General features: G+C 41.3%; 1 protein-coding gene across 1 annotated transcript in view; it reads right to left on the bottom strand.

Annotated features, from left to right (window-relative positions):
- Window positions 1-21,767, bottom strand: part of LOC127554986 (dixin-like) — a 29,698-nt gene extending 7,931 nt beyond the window's left edge. Inside the window, exon 1 of the mRNA XM_051986972.1 lies at window positions 21,652-21,767. Within this exon, the coding sequence (XP_051842932.1) occupies window positions 21,652-21,708 (57 nt within the window). The 5' untranslated portion in view covers window positions 21,709-21,767. The remainder of the gene's footprint in view (window positions 1-21,651) is intronic.
- Between the last annotated feature and the right edge of the window lie 666 nt (window positions 21,768-22,433).

Genomic DNA, 22,433 nt, shown 5'->3' with positions numbered 1-22,433 from the left:
CACTACATTCCTTTCTCCCCCCTTAATTTCATCATTTTTAAAAGATATTATCCCATCATATTCAACTGACATCCATGCCCTCTGTTTATATATTTTCCTTCAAAATGCTATAATAATGAGAAAGTTCTAATTACAAGTATCAATTTCCCATGCAGGAAGAATATAAACATAAATCTAATTAAGTTCCTTAAGTCATTTAATGTTGAATCTCACTTTTCACATCTGTCAAATAAGGGAATACCTTATCTGCCAAATAAGATAATACTTACCTGCCTTACAGGATGATTGTGAAAAAAGTGCTTATATAAATAGAATAGATTATAGATTAAAAATCTATAAACAGATTAACCATCACAGTTCATCTAATCAAGTGTACTTTGGGTTTATCTTGAACAATAGCATCAATATTTTGGGGTGGGGGAGGCATATTATCAATTTTATATCAGACCAAAGAATAGTTCTGCCCAAATCCCCAAAATCTCTGATCCCTGACTAGATAGAGCTTCACAATAGCAATATTACGGATTATATTAATCTCAGCAGAACACTGTTAACTAGTATAGTTTCCAATAGTGTAAACTATTTTTAAAGTCACAGAGTAGCTTGACAAGTATGTTTAGTTCTACCTATCCTGTTCTTAGATATAAATCATAAAGTCTTAATGACTAAATATTCCCTTTCTCTTTAACCCCCACCTGAAGGATGATCCAGCAAAATTAGGTTAATACTCGCAGCTCCCGGCTCAGAAGTTATATGGATCTGCAACAATTGTGGTTAGGTTGACAACAGTAATACCTTTCTGATAATGAAAATACTTCCATCTAATTGGATAGATGAAACTGGACAGCCAGTGAGGCATTTGGTCTAAATCAATAAACATTTATTAAGTGTTTACTTTTTGCCAGACACTGTGATGAGTAAAGGAATTGGAATATGAACAAAGGCAAAACAAAACAAAAATAAAAAACCAAAGGAGTTCACATTCTAATGGGAGAGCCATGTCAATAACTATGTACACACAATATATAGAATAGAGGGAGGGCAGTCTCGAAAGGTAGGCAAAGGGTGAGGGGGTTGAACGAATAAAGGCCCCTGTAGAAGGCAGGATTTAAACTGTGTCTTGCAGGCAACTGAAGAAGCTAAGAGGCTGAGCAGAGGAGGAAGAGCATTCCAGGAATGAGGGTCAGTGGATGCAAAGGCATGGAGGGGGGAAAGTGTCATGTGCAAGGAACTACACCCATGCCAGTATAGCTAGATTACACAATACATATAGGGAAGTAAAGTGTAGGAAAACTGGAGGGAGAGCAAGGAGCCAGATCATGAAGTGTTTCAATGTTTAATGGAGGGTATTTGATAGAGGAGATAATAGGAGTTTATTGAGTAGAGAAGAAACCTGGTCAGACCTGTACTGCAGGAAAACATTTTGGCAGGGAGTGAAGAACGGATTGGAGTGAGCAAAGACTTGGGCCAGGAGACCATTACAGTCCCTCAGGCAAAAGGTAAGGAGGGCAGGGACAGTGTGAGTGGAGAAATATAGAGACTCCTCTCTATCTAGTGGAAGAGTTTACTTGTTGGGGCCCCTTGTGATTACAACAAAGGGCTATGCTCCCGATACAGTCTGATCTGCCCTGTGCTGTCACATAGTTGAAGAAATCTTTCCTCGGGCTACTTCTGGGATTTGATCTGTAACTAATCTCTACCTTTGAGACCCAGATTGGGATCTGCTCCCATCCCAGGGAGTCTTCTGGCAACAGGGCAGACCTTTTTCCACGACCCTTGTTGCTGTAGGACCACTGGTCTAGGCAGCAGAACCAGACCCAGTCTGACCAAGCCTGCATGAGGTCCCGACTCTCCACAGACAGTCCCTAGCTCCACTCCAGTGGTGCTCCCTTCCCAAGGAGGGGGCAGTTGGGATGGGGCCCGCAGCCTCTCTGCCTCCGCCTGCTGGCAAAGTTGGCGGACTTGCTTCTCTGTTCTATGAGCGGCGTCCAGGGAATGGCCTCTCTGGCAGGAAACGCCCTTCTGTTATGTTGTCTGTGATACCGGGACAGCGTCGGGCCAGGAAACTGCATCGCTTCCCTTTGATCTGCCTTAGAAGATCCTGCTGGTCACCTGGCGGGATGAGAGACCGGACCCGAGGTCCTTTCTCCAAATAACCGCCGGGCACGCCAACTCTATTGCAGAGAGCACAATTTCTTGGGCTGACCACATTGTACAAATGCCAGATGTACACTTGCCAAATGGAGAACTCACCCGGGGCAGGCGCTCACCAGAGGGTCAGAAAAAGGACACTCTCAAAGTCACAGGACAGCCCAGCAGAGCGTGCCCTCATCAGAGAGGGTGCTGGGCTCTATGAGCAAGCAGAAGTGAAGTAGCCCAGAAGAAACAAGACATGTGCAAAGTTAGAGAATCCACCCCAAATGTTCATAGGGACTTTGTGTGAGACCGAAGGCTGAGCACTCCGAGCTCGTATTGCTCTGAGCAGCCACAGCAGACACACCGTAACTCAACTCTAACAAACTGATGTCATTTTGGTCCTCTCCCAGAACAAAGGACACATGAACTGATGCTATGAAAAAAGCAGAACCAGGAATAATACATGGTGTACCATAAGAGCAAGACTATGTGATGATCAACTATGAGAGGCTTGGTTCTTCTCAGCAGTTCCGTAATCCAAAGCAATCCCAATAGACTTTGGACAGAAAATGCCATCTGCATCCAGAAAAAGAACTAAGAAGACCGAGTATAAATCAACACATGCCATGTTTACTTTTTTCTTCTTTGTCTTTTTATCTCTACTCTGGTTTTTCCCTTTTGCTCTGATTTTTCTCTCCCAACACGATTCATAAAGCAATGTGTATTAAAAATAAGTAAATGTAATAGAAAAAAAAGAGAGAAAACAAAAGACAACAACAATGTTCTTGAGCTCAATGGGACATCCATGACATTATGAATCCATTAGATTTTGGTCCTGGACTCAGTGAGATATCCTTCCCATCTTTATTAGTGGGATTTACCTTACAGGATCCATAACTGGTATTGAATTCTTGTTCAAGTGAATACTGGTTGCCCAAATTGGGCCACCATGGCATTTAGGGGCTCCTACCTGCCTTTCATCCCCATTTCTTTATCATTAGGCCATTGTGCCAGACCAGGTTCTGCAGAATTGCACTAATGGCATAGTTCAGATCTGGGACAATGGAGCTCTTTGGAGGTAAGTTCATAAGAAAGAGAGTTCTTTACTAGAATAAAAAGGGAAGATAGTTCTCAAGCAGCTGTACAAAGCTACAAAGTGAGAGAAGTTTCCCATGGTCTTTCCATTGCTCCATAAAGAGGTTTTTCATGACCATAGGTAGAGATAGCCTTGTAAAGCTAGAGGGTTTGTCAAATCTGAGAATCTGATAAGCAAATAGGGCACCCCTCCCTCCCCTCCCCCTCACCAAATACATGTACTGGAAGTCATTCACTTGGGGGCAATTCTTTATCCACTTGTGCAAACTGTGCACCATGTTTGGTATCTAACTGTCCCATGACCTAACTCAATTCTTGGCTACTGATCAAGAAACCAAGAAAAATACCAGCCCCTATAACTTCTGCAGGGATGCTGGCAGAAGGATCAAAAAAGGGATGCAGCTTCTAGACTTTCTATAAACATTCGTTTATGAGATCCTTATCTAACAGTTCAGTGGGGTGCTGTGGGAACTAAAGCATATGATCTTGATGTTCTTACTAAGTGAAATTGGAGGACAGAAGGAAGTTGCAGATAAATGGAAGGATGGCTTATGGGTTCTCCTTGAAGAAGAAAATAAAAAAGTAGGTGGGATTGATTTTTATTGTACATCCAAAGTCAACAAGAAATTATCATTTTGTTGTACATTTAATTCTCATTTTGCAGTGTGCAGCATGAGCTTTTTTTTAAAAGACTGCCACAAAAATAGTTGTCACATTCAAAATAGATACAAAAAAAGATAGAGGCAGCCTGACACAATAAATAGAAGAGTTTAATCTTGGAGAACCTGGGTTCATATGCCTCTGTGAGTGACCACAGGCAAGTCCCTTGACCTCTCTGGGTCCAGTTTGCTATCTTCTGTTTTTACATTATCTTCCCTTTGAAATTAGTCCTCTTCCCACCCTATCTACAGAGCCATCCCTTATAACAAAAAGTAAAAGAGTCCAAGAAGAAAAGCAATTGAGCAAAACGAAACAACACAGCTGAATGGGACAGTTATGCCGTATTCCAACCCACACATCTTCCTTCTGTAAGGAGGCAGACAGTTACATTTTCTCATCTTTTCTCTGAGGACAAACTTAATCATCATAACAGTTTTCTGGGTATATGTTTTTCCTTTTTGCTTTGGGCTTTTTGGTATATGTGAGGACATTGCTGTTGTCCTGTGTTTACTGTTTTTCTGTACCTGCTTATTACTTCACTCTGTATCAGTTCACATGCGCCTTTCCATGTTTCTCTGAAATGTTCCTACTCATGATTTCTTAGAGCATGATTACATTCCACATTTATGTATGTATCCTGGTCTGCCTGGCCATTCCCCAATCAATGGACACTACAAAAGCTATTACAAAGAGTGCTACTTTGGAAACTTTGAGGTATATATTGGACCTTACTTTCCATATTTGATTGTGGAAGAATGTATGGTTAGCAGTAGGATTTCTGTCTTAATCATTTAACAAGCATTTATTAAGCACCTACTATGTGCTAGGCAGGCTACACTGGAAATACTAAGACAAAAAGGAAACAGTCCCTGACCTTAAAGAGTTTGCATTCTAGGGGGGGGGGGGGGGGGGGAAAGTGTGTGTGTGTGTGTGTGTGTGTGTGTGTGTGTGTGTGTGTGTGTGCAGGCAGAATACATACCGAATGAATAAAAGGTACCTTGGGGAGGGGACTCCAGGAAAGGTTTCCTGGACAAGGGAATACTCCTAGAGGGGAATCCTGGAAGAAAACAGGGATCCCAAGACATGAAAAGTGAGGCGGCAGTGCATTGCAACCTGGGGGAAAAGACGTGGAAGGGGAGAAATGAACAGTGTCTGCTAAGGGAGTGGGACCAGGTTGTAAAGAGCTTTAAACTCTTTTCAGAAAAGTTTATATTTTATCCTACTGATAAGAGAGATGCCCTGGAATGTGCTGAGGAGGAGAACGACATCAGGTTTGTGCTTGGGGAAAATCATGGAGTGTAGGACAGACTGGGGAAGGAGGCACCTAAGGAGAAGGTTAGGGAAACACATAGTGGAGGTAAGAGGTGCCAGCTCAGCTGGGAAGCCGCCCATGTGATTAGCAACAAGGGGTTGGACCAGGCTCCTGCTGTCAGTGCGGAACCAACAGCTGTTTGGCAAATGGCTGGGAGGCAGGTAGAAAGATCATCACCATGATCCCCATGAACCAGCCAGCATTTATATGGTACTTATTGTATGCCTGTACTATATGCCTGAAATACCTGTTGATCCCCACAATAAGCCTGGGAAGTAGGTGCTATTATTAGCTATTATTAGCCTCATTTCACAGATGAGGAAACTGAGGCAAGCAGAGATGAAATGACTTGCCCAGGGTCTCACAGCTAGTATCTGCGGCCAGATTGGAACTCAGCTTTTCTTGACTTAAGGCACAGAGCTCTGTCCACTGTAACACTAAGCTGAGAAGTTAATGGGATGTGTTCTGTGGGTCTGGGAGGAAAAGTTACTGGGGACCAGGGAAGGCTTTTTTTTTTTTTCCTGCAATTAGGATTAAGTGACTTGCCCAGGTCACACAGCCAGGAAGTAGTAAGTGTCTGAGGTCACATTTGAACCCAGGTCCTCCTGACTTCAGGGCTGGTATTCTATCCACTGTGGCACCTAGCAGCCCCAGGGAAGGCTTTCTTTAGCATTTCAGCTGAGAAAGGGGTGGGGAAAGTATTATGGGATGTTGGGTAGACAAAGTCATGTACTCTGACAGGTAGAAAAAGTGCATACAAATGAATAGCAGAAAATAAGGCTAAAAAGAATAGGCTGTGGAAAGCACCAGGTTGTAAGAAGGCTTTGAATAGCAGACAGAAGAATCTGAACTTTACTGAGTAATCAAAAGGGAATTAGGTAAATAATGTAGTAGAAAGCTAAGTGTCAGGGTCAGGAAGTATTGAATTCAAATGCTGCCATCTGTATCACCTAAAGCAAATCACTTAATCTTACTCAGCCTACTCACAAGAGTCATTTAACCCTGTTTGCAGGAGTTCTCTTAAACATAAAATGGGGATAACAGAAGAAGTAGGTACTATTATTAGTAATATACATATATATAAAATATTATTTCAAAGTAATTGTGAAGAGCAAATGAGACGACATTTGTTAAAAATGCTTAGCACAGTAGCTAGCAACCTCCTACTTCTAATGTTTCTAATTCCTGTGGTACAGACCCCTCCCCAATTCTTCCCTTTTCCCCATAGCTGCATAAGCAAAAACCATCCCCCACTTCCAAGTCTTACCTTCTCACCCACCCTCCACCCTTGGGCCAGGCCCCAGTCTGGTTGAGCCTGTGTCTCTCACTGTGCCCCAGGGAATCTCCATTCTCACATTAACATACTTCTCTTTATCTCAGGCTTCTCAAGCTCCTTCCATTTTCTGGAACTCCCTAACACTGTTCCCCACAAAGAAACAAACAAACAAACACATCCTTCCATCCTTTCTCCTACTGGTTACATATTTTTTCATACTCTTTCAGATGCTGGTCCTGGAGTAAGAGCAAGCATGCTTTCTGCTCTCCACTGTCATTTCCAGACCTTCCCTGTGTCGTTGCTAATTAGGAACTTCTCCTTTTAGGTTGACACTATCTCACTGTAACTCCCAATCTACATCCTGCTGGCATTTTTCTCCTCATTATTTCTCTTTCTTAAGGAGATTAGTACCTGGATCACATTCTTCCTTGCTACCCTGACACATGTCCTCTTACTAAGGTACTTCAGTGTTCCCTCATTTTAATGGTAAGATTCCTTCAAAAGAGTTAAGCTTTCTAGTCCCTCAATCTCAAGACCCATGATTTATGCTTTTATTTTACCACAGCCACACACCTTGATCTCACCCACAAGCACTGCAATCCCATTTTCAGGATTTCTGAAATTCTTTTACCATTCTCTCTCTCCTCTTTTAAAACCATTCATCTTTATCTTGACACCTAGTCCTTCCATCCCTACTCTACAAGCCCAACACCACTGCTCTCCTTTCACTTTTCCCCAAATTTTGACCTTATAGTAAACCAATTCAACATTGCATTGTTCTCTTTGTCCTGCATCCAGTCCCTAACAATGCTGGACTCTGAAGGAAGTCACACAGCAATGCTTACTGGGAACACTATAAAACTAGGTTATCTCATCTCACCCCAAGGCAGTCCTTTTACTCCTCCTTAAGTGATTTTTCTATCCCACTTCCCCCAGTGGGGTATTACTCCAAATCTCTCCTCCCCTCAAGCTTCCCTTATTATGCCCTCTGTCCATTCTTTCATCAGAAGATCTTGCTTCATATCTGATTGAGAAAACAGAGGTCATTAACCATGACTCTTTCTTCTCCTCAGCTCTCATCTCAAAACCCCATTCACATCATCCCCCCTCTTCTCCTTTACTCTAATTTCTGATGAAAAGGTGATGCTTTTTTTTGGTAAGTATAATCCCTCCCCATATACTCCTCATCTTGCCCTTCCTGAATTCTTCAGCAAAATGCTCTCACAGTCATTCTCTCTTTCTCTACTTTTCAATTGTTCCTAATTTCTAAGCTCTTTCCCTGTTACCTACAAACCAATTTTTTAAAAACCCTTCATTTCACTATAACAATCTTTGTTATGTCCTTTATCTTTCCTCTCTTTCATAGAAAATCTCCTACAAAAGGTTGTTTACTTCCGATGTTTGTGGCCCAAGTGAAGGAGGTAGGAGATGGGGAGACATTGGGGTGTAGGAGATGGGGGATGATGTGAATGGATTTTTGATATGAGAGTAGGATAGAAGAAAGAATGTGTGGTGAGTTACTTTCTCTTACTTGGCTTCCTCATCAGTTTCCATGGGTTTAATTATCACTCTTTTGTAGATGGCTTCCAGAGCTACATATCCAAACCTAGTGTCTCTTCTGAGCTCTAAGAGTTCCTCATTACCAATGTCTGTGGGACACTGCAAACTGATTATCTCCCCCAAAATACCCTTCCCTCACCCCAAGTATGTGAAACATAACATGTTCAAAACAGAACCTATTATCTTTCCCCAAAACTTGCTTTTCTAATTTCCCTATTCCTGTTGAGGGTATCCTTCCAGTTACAACCTCAGCATCATTCTCAGTTTCACACTCTGTCTCACACCTCCTAATCAGGTCCTAAATCTTGTCTACTCCACCTTCACATCCTGTCTTGAAGCCTTCCTCTTCTCTTCACAAGACCATGACTATGGTAAAAATCCCTATTACCTCACACCCAGACAACTGTAAAGGCTTTCTCCTTGGTTTCCCTCCCTTGAGCATCGTCCTTGTCCAATCTGTACTCAGCACAACTGCCAAAACAATATTCCTAAAACCAAGGTCTGACCATCCTGCTTCCCTGCTCAAGAAATTCCAGCGACTCCGATATCTCTAGGACACAATACAATGTCCTCTATTTGGCATTTAAAGCCCTTAAAACCTGGCTCCAACCTACCTTTCCAAGGATATTGTATTATCACTCACTTTCCCTCACTAATTGGTCTGAACAGAATTGGCTTTCTTGTATTCCTCATACTCCATCTCCAAAGTCCAAGTCTTTGCCCAGGTGACAATTAAAAGGTGCCCGCTCCTCAGCTTGCCTCTTAAAAGCCCTTGTTGGAGCAACTAGGTGGTACAGTGGATAGAGCACCAGCCCCAAAGTTAGGAGAACTTGAGTTCAAATCTGGCCTCAGACACTTCCTATCTGTGTGACTCTGGGCAAGTCACTTAACCTCAATTGCCTCAGAAGAAAAAAAAAGTCCTTGTTCCCCTCCTATATGAGGCCTTGACTTTCCTGATCCTTTTAACTGCCCTCTGCCTCAAGTTACTGCCTACTTACTTTGTATAGATTAATTTACAAATAAGTTATCTCCCCTAATGTAAGTTCCAGGGCAAGGACCATTTAATTTTGCCTTTGTGCCTATCCTTGGCACATAATAGCCCATTAATAAATGCATATTGATAGACTGAGGGTAAAGACAAACATAATAAAGTCGGTAAAAGAGAAATTTTAGGAGGAAAGATAATGAATGGACTCCCTTTTTCACAGGCTGAATTTGAAATCCCAAGAGTACTCAGAAGTGGAAATGAGATGTAGTAAGGACATCATCAAAGAACTCAAGTTCCAACATCAACATTACTTGTTCTGTCCCTTGTCAAGTCCATTTCTTTCTAAACCTCTGTATCCTCATCTATAAAATGGAAGTGACCACTTATACCACTCAAGGGAGTTGTGAGTAAAATGCTTTGTAAACAAACAAACAAAAAAAAAAAAAAATGCAGGCAAAGCCAAGAAGATGAAGAGAAGGCTGGAACCCAAAAATGCTGGATGGGGTTTGTTATTAATAATAGCTTTATAATGGCATTCAGCTCGATGCTTAAAGGAGATACCCTAACCATTACCAGACAAAAGTGGGGCAACTCTAAACATGTGTTTTTGAAGTTCTACTGATGGCAAGCCCTTTCTTAACAGATGAGTCACAAATACCCAACAAAAGTCATTCCCTTTAGCTTTAAGACAACCTGGTTGCAATTTTCCTGTCCAGCCTCATTAGTCCTTCCCATTCCTACAATCTGACACTACAATCTAACCAAAATGGCCCGGGATTTATTCCCTCCTCCCTTCTGCCTTATAGAATCCCTTCCTTTCCCCTGGATTCAACTCAAACACTCTTTCTGCATGATGCCTTTTCCTGATCTTCCCAGGCTCCCTTTCTCCTTAAACTACCATGTATGTCTTTTGTATTCACGCTGAATACTTATTTTCTTGTGATTGAGTGTAAGCTTCTTGGGAGCAGGGACAGGGACATTATTATCTTTGAATGCTCAGCCCTTAACATCATGTCTAGGATGTAAAAGTGCTTCATAAATGATTATTGATCATTGAACAAGGACATAAGGGAGCCTTTTGTACTGTTCAGATCATATCCAGTCACTATCAACGGCACACAATAAGGGGGATGGAAACGCTGGCGAGATTCCAAGAGAGAGATTTTCTAGCTAAGTGTCAGTTGAAATCATTATTTTCCATTTAGCCCCTACTTTCCCTCCACCATTCTAACTGGTCCTGGGAACCTTCTCCAATGTCCTTTGCAAAACACTACAGCAGGGTCTGGGACACAATGGCCAGGACTGCCAGCCACAATAGGTGAAGCGTTCCCAGCCTGTACCCTGCGGGCTGAGTGGTACTTGGGAAACAAGAGATTCCTATCACTACTGTACATGCCCCCCCATCACTTACAGAGAAAGAAATAAAGCAGTTTGGTAGCTTCCTGCCAGGGAGCATCTGTTTTCCTGGCACCAGTGGCCTGTGGGAATGGAGCCAATGGGCCTGGGTGGGGAGAGGGCATGTCAGTTGGCCAGAAGCAAGAAAGTTGCAGGGGGGAGAAGGAGGTGGAGCAGCAACATAGAAACGCCAAAGACTAATGGGATTTTTACATTTCCACAGCGGAGCATTTAAGAAGCCAAATTCTTACAGGAATATCAGGATTCTCTTACTGGCCTAATGGTAGAGCCTTTTTACCTGCGAAAACACATACAGACCCTAGCACTTAGCAAAGATGCTTACTCCAGCAGCTGCTGCTCCAAGCCCCTACTCAGACTCATTCTATTTCCCATTTATGGGGCTGAGACCAGACACAACTTCTCTCTGTGCTTTTAAGAGGCCACGGAAGCAGCTGGGACTTAGTAAAAGATCCATATTGCTCTCCTCCTTGGGGAGAAACCTGCTAAAGAAATTCTGCCAGCCCATATGTAAGAAGGAGAGAGCTCAGCCAATAAAGAACTGCTTTATGTTAGCATTTTTATAAGTCAGTGAGGAAACTATTCCCTGTGGCTAGATATGGTCCATTCAGGAGTACTCTTACTCATACACAAAATCTCTAAATCACCATTTCTCTCCCATACACACACATCTTTTCCCTCTAACTTAGTGCTCTGAGGCATTTATTTTCTTTAGCAAGTGTTCAAGAGATGCACATTGTCTTAAGCTTACTGCCTTAGGAATATATCATGTGTGTCAGACCAGGAGCTAGGTTGGTAAAGGGTTCCTGGCTACAAAACTAAATGTCTGCCTTGCAGCAGTTTTCTAAAAAAGCTCACAATATCCTTGAGAAAATCATTTGAGGAAATCCATATTAACAAATGAGCCAGAGACTGTCTTCATAGAGACATACAGATAATTATGCGACAGAAAAAAGCAAAAAAAGTCAGAATTGCACCAAAAGTCAAAGCAGGGGAAATCTGGCCTGGTCGGGAGCACACTAGGTAAGAAAATGACCAAAGCATCGAGACTTGCAGCCTTCGGCAGCCACTTACCAAAACATAAGGATAGTCTGCTAAGCAAATTGTATCAGTGGAGGAAAAATTCAAGGCAGGCCTAGAGGGGATAATCAGAATCTCTAGGTCATCAGGCCGCTGGAACCGGCGCCATAGTTCTGTTCTCCACGGCAGGAAATGTGGTAGAATCCCACTTGGCAAAGGGGAATGGCGCTGGTTGTGCCAGTGTAGCAGCTGGGTGGAGGGAGAACCTTGCCTCTCAGAGCAGGCTTCTCGCAGAAGTGCACCCGCAACAGCAGCTTTCCTTCCCCATATATAATGAGGACCTTACCACCCTGCTTCGGGCGGCAATTGCCCCTGTCATGGAAGAGTGAGACCACAGTTCAACCCTAAAGCAGCCAGATGGTGGGGGACAGCTTTAGATCTGCTTGGATCATTCCCAGGAGTTGACTATGTATGTATTTAATATAGAAAAGAATAAGTCAGAGTACTTGCCCAAATGATAAGTCCTGAGTGTATGTTAGAACACTATAGGGCTTCACTTTTAGAGGCAAAAGACCATAGGAAAATTGTTAATTAACTCAAGAATCAAAAGCTTTTGCTGTTTTTTTTTTAAGTGGAACTGACCTTAAACAAACCTAGATAGGATTAATTTACATGTAGTTATTTTGCAGTGTGTCCAGAGAATATTGCCATAGTTACACAGTAGCTCCTGGATCATCTTTCACATTATTTATTTATTTTTAATGTTCTTTTTTTGTTGTTAATTTTTAAGTTTTAGGTTTTCTCCCTTTCTTCAGTCCCTCCCTCACCCATTGAGAAGACAAGAAATTGTTGATAATTTTTTAAACTTTAGTGTCTCAGAGAAACTGAAGAGTAGCCTTGACACCAGGACCTTAGCTATGCCCTTTTAATATGGCTTCATAGTAAAGAATGAAGATTTCAGCCGTGTTTCACTCCAGACAATGAATGGTTAAAGACAATACCGTGACATAGTTATGGAGTTGCAAAGAAATGTTGTGAACTTGCCAGGCAGCTAAATTTGCTTACAATTTGACAAAATAGGGAGGATGGTCATAGGTCAAGAAAGAAGTGGGATGACTATAGGAGGAAGGAAAATATATTGCTATGTTTCTATCACATCTATAAGGACTCCATCATTTACCCCAAAATAAACTCCTTGGACCTTCTCTTTGCCTCTGTGTTAACCAGGAGACATAGGCTCTCGATAGCAACACAAAGGCATTAGAAAGATGACCAAATGTGATGCTCTGACCCTTTTAAAGGGCCATCTGGGAATAAAATAATAGTAACTGAAAAATATGAGATTTAGATAATTAATAATAACTCATGCCTATTACTGCTCAGGTACAGAGAAATGATGCATAAAAATTTAAGAACAGTTTTCATATGATATTTTATATCACCATACCAAATATCTCTAAGCTACATGGAATGAAATGCTATTAAAAGATAGAGAGGTAGAAGAAGAAATTAGATCCATATGGGAACAAGATGAAGTATATATATATATATATATATATATATATATATATATATATATATATATATAAAATCTCTGTCACCTTGTCTGCTACTAGAATTGTTCCCAAGGGGCTTTCCAGGAGCCTCTAGAAGAATGATATGATGTTAAAAATAATAACTAACACTTCTATAGCTCCTTAAGGTCCACAAAGGACTTTATATATATTATCTCATTTGATCATACACTGGCACATACAGTGATTCTCTGTGTGGGATTCAGTAGACAGGGTAACAATGAGATAAGCATAAGGCATATGTTAGGATTGACCCCATTCTCATTTGTTTCTGCTGGATGAATAATATGGCAGCTAGCTAGGGGCACTGATTGAGAGAGATTTTTTTGTACTTGAGAATTATTAGGTGCATCAGAACCCCAGGTCTTCAGCTAAGGGTTCTAGGGGGAGAGGGATGTCTCAGAACTGAGAATGAGAAAAGAAGGTCCCAAATGACACTGCAGGCACTGACAACTGGTAGCTATGGACTTATTTCTTATATCTAGCTATCTAGTTATAGAAATCTATCTCTTCTGTGTTTAAAATCCCATGAACCAAAGATGCGAGGTCTGGAGCAGAGGGCTCTGGACCAGGCCCCATTCTTCCCTCACTCCCTTCCCTGGCATGAAGACCAGTACCAGAGACCCAGAAAGTTCTGTGGATTAAGGGAGGCTTTCTTCCTTCTGTGTCCCAAATAAGACAAGGAGAACAGGAAGAGGCCTAGGCTGGGGAAGGTTTTGAGGAAGGTCAGGCTGCAGAGATTCATAATTGGAAACAGGAATTAAGGAAGGAGGCCTATAATGCAGCTGTGACAAGGGAATCCTGGGTATCCTTGTGGGGGCCCCACTGAGGAGGGCAGATGAAGGAGATCATACGCAGAAGTAATGATGCATCCCTTGGTGCAAATGGGATAGAAAAGAAGAAAATAAGTCAGAACTTTGTAGTTCTAGAAGGAAGAAAGGGAACTACTGAGAATACCAAAAGAAAACAGATTCCAACTCCTCTTTGTGATAGGAAGATGTCCTCTTATGTCTGTACTGATATTCCCTCCCCTTCTAGTTGCTGGTTCTGGGATTTCTAATCAGGACTAAAAAAGGAACCCTATTTTTATCTAACAGAAATATCATTATCATCATCATCATCATCATCTTGTTTTTCTCATGTTTTTTGATGAAAAAACAGCCTGAGGTTAAGTAGCTAAAGTATTATTATTATTGTTTTATATTTAATGAACAGATGATATTGGGTGAATAAAATGACTTGTTTTTCATAATTGAACAACAGTATTGGAATGTAGACTCATCTGTAGATTCCTTCTTATTTTTTTAATTCATTCACAAGTAAAGATAAAAATGAAATACTAATAACTGGCATATAAATGCTTTAAAGTTTGCAAAGTGCTCAGCAGGCTGGGCTTACAACTCCCTTAGTGCTTTCCTTTGGAAACCATATTTTCCAGGCTATAAAGAAATCTCCAGATCCAAAGGTACAACTACAGCAGGAATAGCTCACAGAGACCTCTTACAATTCTCAACTGCTCTCCTTCATTCCTTCTATACTAGGTGAAATTCTAATACCTTAAACCACGGTCCCTGAATCTGCGTCCTCTTACCCCTCCCCCAAGCCACTAGGATGCCCTCAGCCCAGCCTGGACTGACCCTGAGATTTACAGATTCCTTGCAAAAAATCAGAGGTCCCCCCCCCCCCCAATGTGTTTGGAGAACATCCCTCACAAAGTGGGAGGCTACCTCTCTGGAGAGGTAACTTCTTAAAATGTTGTCCTCCAGAGCACTGGCAAGGGATGAGAAAAGAAAGCAGAAGATACTCTGAGTTTCTCCCCGTGGGTGTCAACTTCTCCACCAGGACAGGCTGAAGGCGGGCTGGGCAGAGGATGGAGGCCGAGGGCGAGAGCGCGGAGTAGATAGGGAGGAAAGGAAAGGCCCGAAGTGTGGGAAGAGGGCATTACCTCCGTGAAGCCCTCCTGAAGGACATCCAGGAAATTCCCCCTGGTCAGGCAGGCCAGCATTGTTCCCGCCTGGCTTTTTCCAGGTCCCGGCCGAGACCAGACCTCCTCCTCCTCCTCCTCCTCCTCCTCCTCCTCCTCCTCTTCCTCCTCCTCCTCCGAACACAAAGACTCCGCACTCACTTCAGAGGGATCCCCCTGGAGTCCCAGACATGCTCCTCACTAGAAACAGAGCTGAGAGCCCGGGGAAGCCTTGCACTGAGCATGCTCATTTGGGGGCCTCTGGCGGAGAAGCCGGCGAGCTGTTCCTATAGAAACACCTTCGGATGGAGGGGCCGAGCAGCCCGGGCCACAAGCGCCGGGAGAGCGCAGCGGGCGGGCAGCCGCACGCGCGCACGCCAGTGCCAAGGCCACCAGAATCTCGGGAGGAGGGAAGGGAAAGACGTGAATCACAGGACCTTTTTGAGTTTTTTTTTCCGTACCAAACAAAGTAACCTTTTTTTTTCCAGATGGGACTGGAAACTGTTAAGACTAAAGTACAGAGAGTAAGACGAAGGAACAAAGAGACAAGAGAATAGGATTAAAAAAGTTAACAGTAAAATAATAGTGAAAGGAAACAAAAGAAGAAAAAGAGAGAATGGAAAATGAGGACAATAATGAGAGTGGTGATACTGGGACCCTGATGACTTGGGAGTTTTGAAAAACTAGCTGGATCTCTGCCTTAGGACTTATAGCCCCATGAGATTTGCAGTGGACACCCGAAGAATACCCACTCCTACATTTTGGAGGTAAGGAAACTGAGGCAAGCAGGGTTAAGTGACTTGCCCAGAGTCACACATCCAACAAGTAGCTGAGGCCAGATTTCAATTCAGGAAGATGGGTTTTCCTGACTTCAGACCCAGCACTTTATCCACTGAACCACCTAGCTGCCCTGTCTGGAACACAGCAGAAACTTAAATGCTTGATATATACATATATGCTTGTGTATATATACATATGTATTGTGTGTGGGTATATATCTATATGCTTGTGTAAGAGTATTTTGTTCCCAAAGAAAGGAAACATCAGAACTGATTGCACCATTGGCTCTGAGTCTCATAGATGTGACTTTTCGAGCCAGGATCACCCACCTAACTAGCTAACTAGATAAAGCATTGTGTCCAAGCTGTACTTTGTTCTGGTCGATCTCAACCTCCCACCCCCAGTCTCCCAGCTCCAGTCAGTATAGTAAGTTTATAAGTAGCCAGTGTATAATAATAATAGTAGCGGTTAAGATTGCAAAGGAATTAAGATTCAAAGACCATCTCATAGACCAAAGAAGCCTAATTTGCAAACACTGTAATATATTTACCCAAAATTACATCTGAGATCAGGAACAAACTGTAGGGGAAGGCATCTGGGCCTTTGGGTCAGAGCCTTTCAGTCTCATGATATGTAAATCTCAGATAAGCTCCAGACATCAACAGTAAGATCAGCAGAATACCAAATGTTACTGATAACTTTGAGATGATTTGGGTTGTTGAGGAACTCACTCAAAGGTGGTAGAGATAAGAGTAACTCTGCTCTAAACCTTGTTAAAATGAGAGCTCAAATAACTAGGAGAACACTGTATACAGCAACTGCAAGATTTTGATGATCCACTGTGACTTAGCTCTCCTCAGCAATGCAGTAGTCCAAAGCAATTCCAATAAACTTTGGAGGGAAAATGCTATCTGCATCCAGAGAGAACTATAGAAACTGATTGAGATTTATCAAAGCATAGTATTTTCACCTTTTTTTCTTCTATATTTTTTCCTTCTCATGATTTTCCCTTCTGCTTTGATTTTTCCCCCAACATGACTCATATGTAAACATATAAAAAAGGAATGCACATATAAAACCTAAGGGGAAAAAAAGAGAGAGCTTTCAAACTCCTGCCCCCAGTACTCTTCCAACTCCACTGGATCCATGGTGCCCAGCTCTTCCAGCTCTAATTCATGGTTACATGAGTGATTCTCTTTGCCTCTTCCCATACCCATGCCATCTGCTTCAGCACTGTTTTGCTTCTTATCTTTGTACTTTCTGTGCTGTTGCCCCCACACTCTTGTGCCTTATGAAAGTGCAATTACAGCCTCACTTCCCTCCATTACTGTGTTTTCTCTTCAAGAGTATATAAAGAATTGGGGCAAACTTGCCCCATTTTATAATTTTATAAATTAATTAGAATTCCAGTATTTATGAAGTAATTACTTGTGCCAAGCACTATGCTAAGTAAGCAGCACCAGAAACATTATACAAGCAAAAAAGCTAAAGAATCCCTGCCTTCAAAGAGGGAGTTTCCATTCTAATGAAAAAAGACAACACATAGAAGGGAGCTGGAAAGTATGTGTGTGAGGCTGCGGGTTGGAGGGAGTCCAGAAGGAGTCTGGGCTGAAGCAGGTTTGGAGCTAGTAAGGGTCCTAGCCAGGCTCTAAACCCAGGTCTCCGCTGAGTCCAGGCCGAGCACTTCACTATATACCACATTATCTCCTGGAGTGGCTCAGGGCTAGTGCCAGAGCCAGGAGGAGAGACAAATGCTTTATCCGACTGCAGGACACAGGACTCTCGCTGCTATATGGAGCTCTTACCAACAGAGTTTAGTGAGAATAAATTATAGCAGTACCCAATTAAATTATTGATCTTTCCTAAACCTAAACACACAGAGATTTCTAGAAAACTGAAGACCAGAAACGGCCAAATCAACAATATGAACTAAACTGCCTAATAGTTTCTACCCAATGACAAAGTGCTGGGCCTGGAGTCAGGAAGATCTGAGTTTAAATTCAACTTCAAACCTTAGCTGTGTGATCCTGGACAAGTCACTTAACCCTGCTTGCCTCAGTTTCCTCGTGTGTAAAATAAGCTGGAGAAGGAAATGGCAACCCTCTTTATTATCTGTACCAAGAAAAAAAATCCAAAGTGTCATGGAAAGTTAGACACAACTGAACAATAAGACTTTTAAGATCTATTCCAACTCTAAAAACTAAAATCCTGTCACAAAGCTTGGCAGATCTAGATTTTATTCTGTAAGATGAATTCCTAGAGTTGGTTTTAAAAAATCAATTGTACAAGTTTTAGATGGGGATTGGATGGCCAGACAATAGTTCATGTAACAAAGAGCAGGAGGTTTAAGTGAACGTCAAACTTATATGTCAATACCTGACACTAAGCCAAAGCAGAGTCCAAAAGTAAGGAGGTTCTAGTACTCTGTCCTGGTTAGACTACAACTGGAGTATCAAATTCCATTCTGTGCACCACAAACTGGACAAACGGGAACATATCAAGAGAAATGGATTAATATCATTCCTCACAGGGTGTGGTTGAAAGAACAAGAGGTGGTTAGCCTGGAGAAAAGCCTCAAGGAATACGAGCTAGGTCTCTCAGTGTATTGAGGGCTGACATACAGAAGTAGAATTAATAGCAATGTGATAATACACATTTATAACAGAGGTTTTGTTTTTCTTGCTTTCTCAATGGGGAAGGGAGGAGGTAAGATGGAGAGAATTGGCCCAAAAAATAAAACAAAATTGAATTAAATAAAAAAGAATAACAATGGGCAAAATTTGAAGAAAGGCTTAATAATAATAAGTACTGTTTTTTCACTTTGTATTTGTATTTTCAGAATCTAGCCCAATACCTTGCACCTAGTAAATTCTTTTTTCCCCCCTGAGGCAATTGGGGTAAGTGACTTGCCCAGGGTCACATAGCTAAGAAGTGTTACTTGTCTGAGTCCAAAAATTGAATTCAGGTCCTCCTGACTTCAGGCTGGTGCTCTATCCACTGCGCCACCCTACCTAGTAAATTCTTAATAAATACAGTTGAATGAGCAAATCCAAGACATCTAAGAAAGAATAAAATGAGTTTCACTATAACTATAGATATTCAAGCAAAGCCTAGATAACCATTTGTTGGGGATGCTTTGGTATCCTAGTTAGATATTGATTGAATGAGTTTTCAACTAAGATAGCTATCTTCGAACTCCAAAATAGTATGATTCTAATAATTCTAGTTGTTACTAATAGATACAAAACATTCTAAAAAAGAGCTTCAATCTCTCAATCAGGTCATTTCTGTCCTGAGATACCAAAACATCAGAAAAACTTGGAATCAGAAGAAATTTCAGATATCATCTAGTCCAACTTAGACCTAAACAGGAATTTTCCATCAAATTGGTATCTGAAATCAGCCTAATGTGTCCAGCAATAGGGAACTCACTACCTCTCAAGGCAACCCATACCAATTTGGAATAATGCTAATTGGATAGCTTTTCTTTATATGAAGCTAAAATCTGCTTCTTTGCAAATTCTACCTAAATAAGACAAAATCAAGACATATTCATTACTATTCTTCCAGTGATGTCCCTTTGATCTTGAGTTTGGAACATGATGATATAACACTGAGCAGAAAACAATCAGGCAACAGAGGAAGCTATTCCTGCTTCAACTGCTGTCACTTACTTGTGATGAGGTCATTGTCCTTGAAACAACAGGACATTCATCAAGCTAGAACCTGTCACTAAGTTCACAATGTCTGAGAAAAAGATTCACAGCAATGTGAATCAGTCAGAATAAAATGTGGCTTATGTACAAAACACAGCGTAAGAGTAAGCTATCAATCAGTCCAGGATTAGATCATCCCTAGGAGCACTCAGAATGCTTCTAGTTCACTCTAGAAGGTAGTCCCTCAGAAATCTTGCCAAATGAGTTTTGGCTCTAATTCCATGTCGAATCCTTCTAGGGATATCATAGTCATCTATGAGGGACTCCCCCAAATTTACCAGTATAAGGGTAAATATGAAGACAGAAGACTGTGACCAATTTTGCACAATGGTTTGAATTGGCAAAGCCATCTGATACAGAAGTAGCTGGGATTCAACATAAGTGAAACTTATATGTAATTTCTATCAGCTCCTCTGCCTGAGAGAGGAATCGGAGAAACATGGGATGGAGGTTTCTGCCACTATTCCTGCCATATTGACAGAAATAGCTACTCCTCCCGTATTTTTTTACAACAAAACACCCTAAGGCTCTCCATACATCTCTATCTACATATGACTATATGGGGATAGAGACTGATATGATGGGCCAAATATATACAAATAGATCGTGCTCATCCCTATCTCCATGCCTCCAATCATGTTGTTCCCTTACCTAGAATAATATAACCTCTCCACTCTGCCTCTCCAGATCCTTCATCTCTCTCAAGGCCCAACTCCGGTATTAGCTACCCCATACGTAGCCTTCTATCGTGACTTTAACCCTCATTTTCACACTCCTCTGACATTCTACCACACTTGTACAATTTAGCTTTTAATAGTCAGCTGTGCGATTCTGGGCAATCACTTAAGCTTTCTAGGTCTCAGTTTCTCCATCTATAAAATTAAGAGATTGGATTTGATGATCTATAAGGTCCCTTCCAGATTCTAAATCTTATGTTCCTCTTCTGTGATGCTATGATCTTCCATCTTGCAATTTTCACTAATGTTCTGGATGCTGTTGTGTCCCCCATTAGATCATAAGAGCAATAATTATGTCCTTTATTGCTTTTTCAATCCCTAGAAGAACCTAATAAAATGCTGAGCACAAAACAGGTGCTTAATAGTTGTTAAACTGAATATTCCTCTCATAGAGATGCCTGTTCATAGTAGAGATAGTCACATTCAGTGTGAGTACTTGAATATATAAATACATATATACGTCTCTTTCTTTGTATACCAAATAGAATATAAATAGTTTTAGGATCATCTACAAGTTTGGATGATTATGTTTCTACTTTTCTCTATAAGCACAGACAATGGAAGATTGAATCTACACACACAAAGAATAGAAAAAGGAGATAAGAGGAGTAAAAGGAGAATACACAAGGAAATAGGATATGGTGACAAAGTGCAGTCTGGTGAGTGAGATACAGTGAGTAAGTAGGAAGAAAAAAAGTAGAATGGTGAGAGACAGGAGTTGTAGAAAGCCAATAAAGGAAGCACCAGATGCTAATGCTTTACATAAAATATATCAAAACTATGAGATAAAAGTATACTTAATACTAATTTTTTAAAATGCGCCTCCAGCTATGTTCAGGACAATCTGTTTTCTAGATAAAAATTAGATTAGGGCAGCGACATCTTGTGGATAATCTGTGTGTGACATCTGAATAAATTTATGTCTCAATTCACTCTTCAGGTCTTCCTATCTCTAGATTGTTTGGGTATATGAGGTATGATTTTTACAATGTAATAATGCAATTAAGATGCAATAAATATTAAGCTCTTTCTGTGGAGACTATGCATTCCTTGCAGCTAGTGACCAGATTGCTATCAGGTCACTTTTTACCTCATCAGTTCAATTTCTTTCTGAACTTGACAAAGTCTAAAATATACATGGATTTTCTTTCTTTTCTTTGATGCTGTCTTGATGCTGATGAATAAATGATACTTTCCATTCTATACCTAATTTAATAGATTCTAAGCAGTGCAGTTAGAGATACCATACTCAAAAACCCAGTGAACTGGAAAAGAGAAAGGGTTCCAGTACAAATGTGGAACACTAGAATTATGTGATTACTGCACCAAGTGGTCCCGAGTCCTCCAGATACAGAACTGTACTGAAGCCCTAAACCTCATGATATCATCACACTTATCTGAAGGATATATCAGAAACTTACCAATGGCTCTCCTGCCTGCAGAGAATTACAATACCCCATGATCACTGGGGTCCCCATTTTCTGTGGTCCTAGGGATGCTGGGTCAAAGGCCCTCTCAGGAATCAAAGACAAGGAAGAGGAAGAAAGAGGGACCTGCAAAAGATATAAGAGAAAATAATTTAGGAACTGTTGAAAGCTGAAATTAACTGAAGCCACCTCTTTAAATTTTTTTAAAAATCAGGATCCTAATACCAAGAAGCTCAAACTAAAGTAATCAAAACAAGGCTGTTCCACAGAAATTTGAACACTCGGGCCACTGTCCCCACCCTATAACCAAGGTCATAATAGTAATAAAGAAGAGAGCAATTCCTGCCTGATATTTGCCCAAAAAAGTATTGTGGTTCTTCTACACCTATCCACCAGTGTCCCAGGATCTCTATTCGTCCCCAAATGAGGGAGCCTTTTATACTGCTTTCTTAATATAGACAAAAAATTTCTAGTTATATCTTTGTATGAATATTTCTAGTTACAGCTTTGTAAAAACCTCTATTAAGTCAAAAAGGGTTGTAAATATTACTAACTCTTGGGTTCTCTCTATCCTTCTCAGTTCCCGGGTTTAATCCACAAAAGCAATATTTCCATTGTATACCGACATCACCACCACCAATGAAACATGGACTTTCAATTCTCTAGCATAAAGAAAAAGTACCTTCCCTCTACCAGCCCTCAAGTCTGGCTGAGAGACAACACTAGAGTTACCTGTTTTGTACCCTGGTGCTGTTTTGACAGCCTGCCCACTGCTT

This window comes from Antechinus flavipes, chromosome 3, assembly GCF_016432865.1.
Source record: "Antechinus flavipes isolate AdamAnt ecotype Samford, QLD, Australia chromosome 3, AdamAnt_v2, whole genome shotgun sequence".
In the NCBI taxonomy this organism is placed as follows: Eukaryota; Metazoa; Chordata; class Mammalia; order Dasyuromorphia; family Dasyuridae; genus Antechinus; species Antechinus flavipes.
Note: the sequence above shows the minus strand (reverse complement) of the source record. Positions and strands in the feature narration are given on the sequence as shown.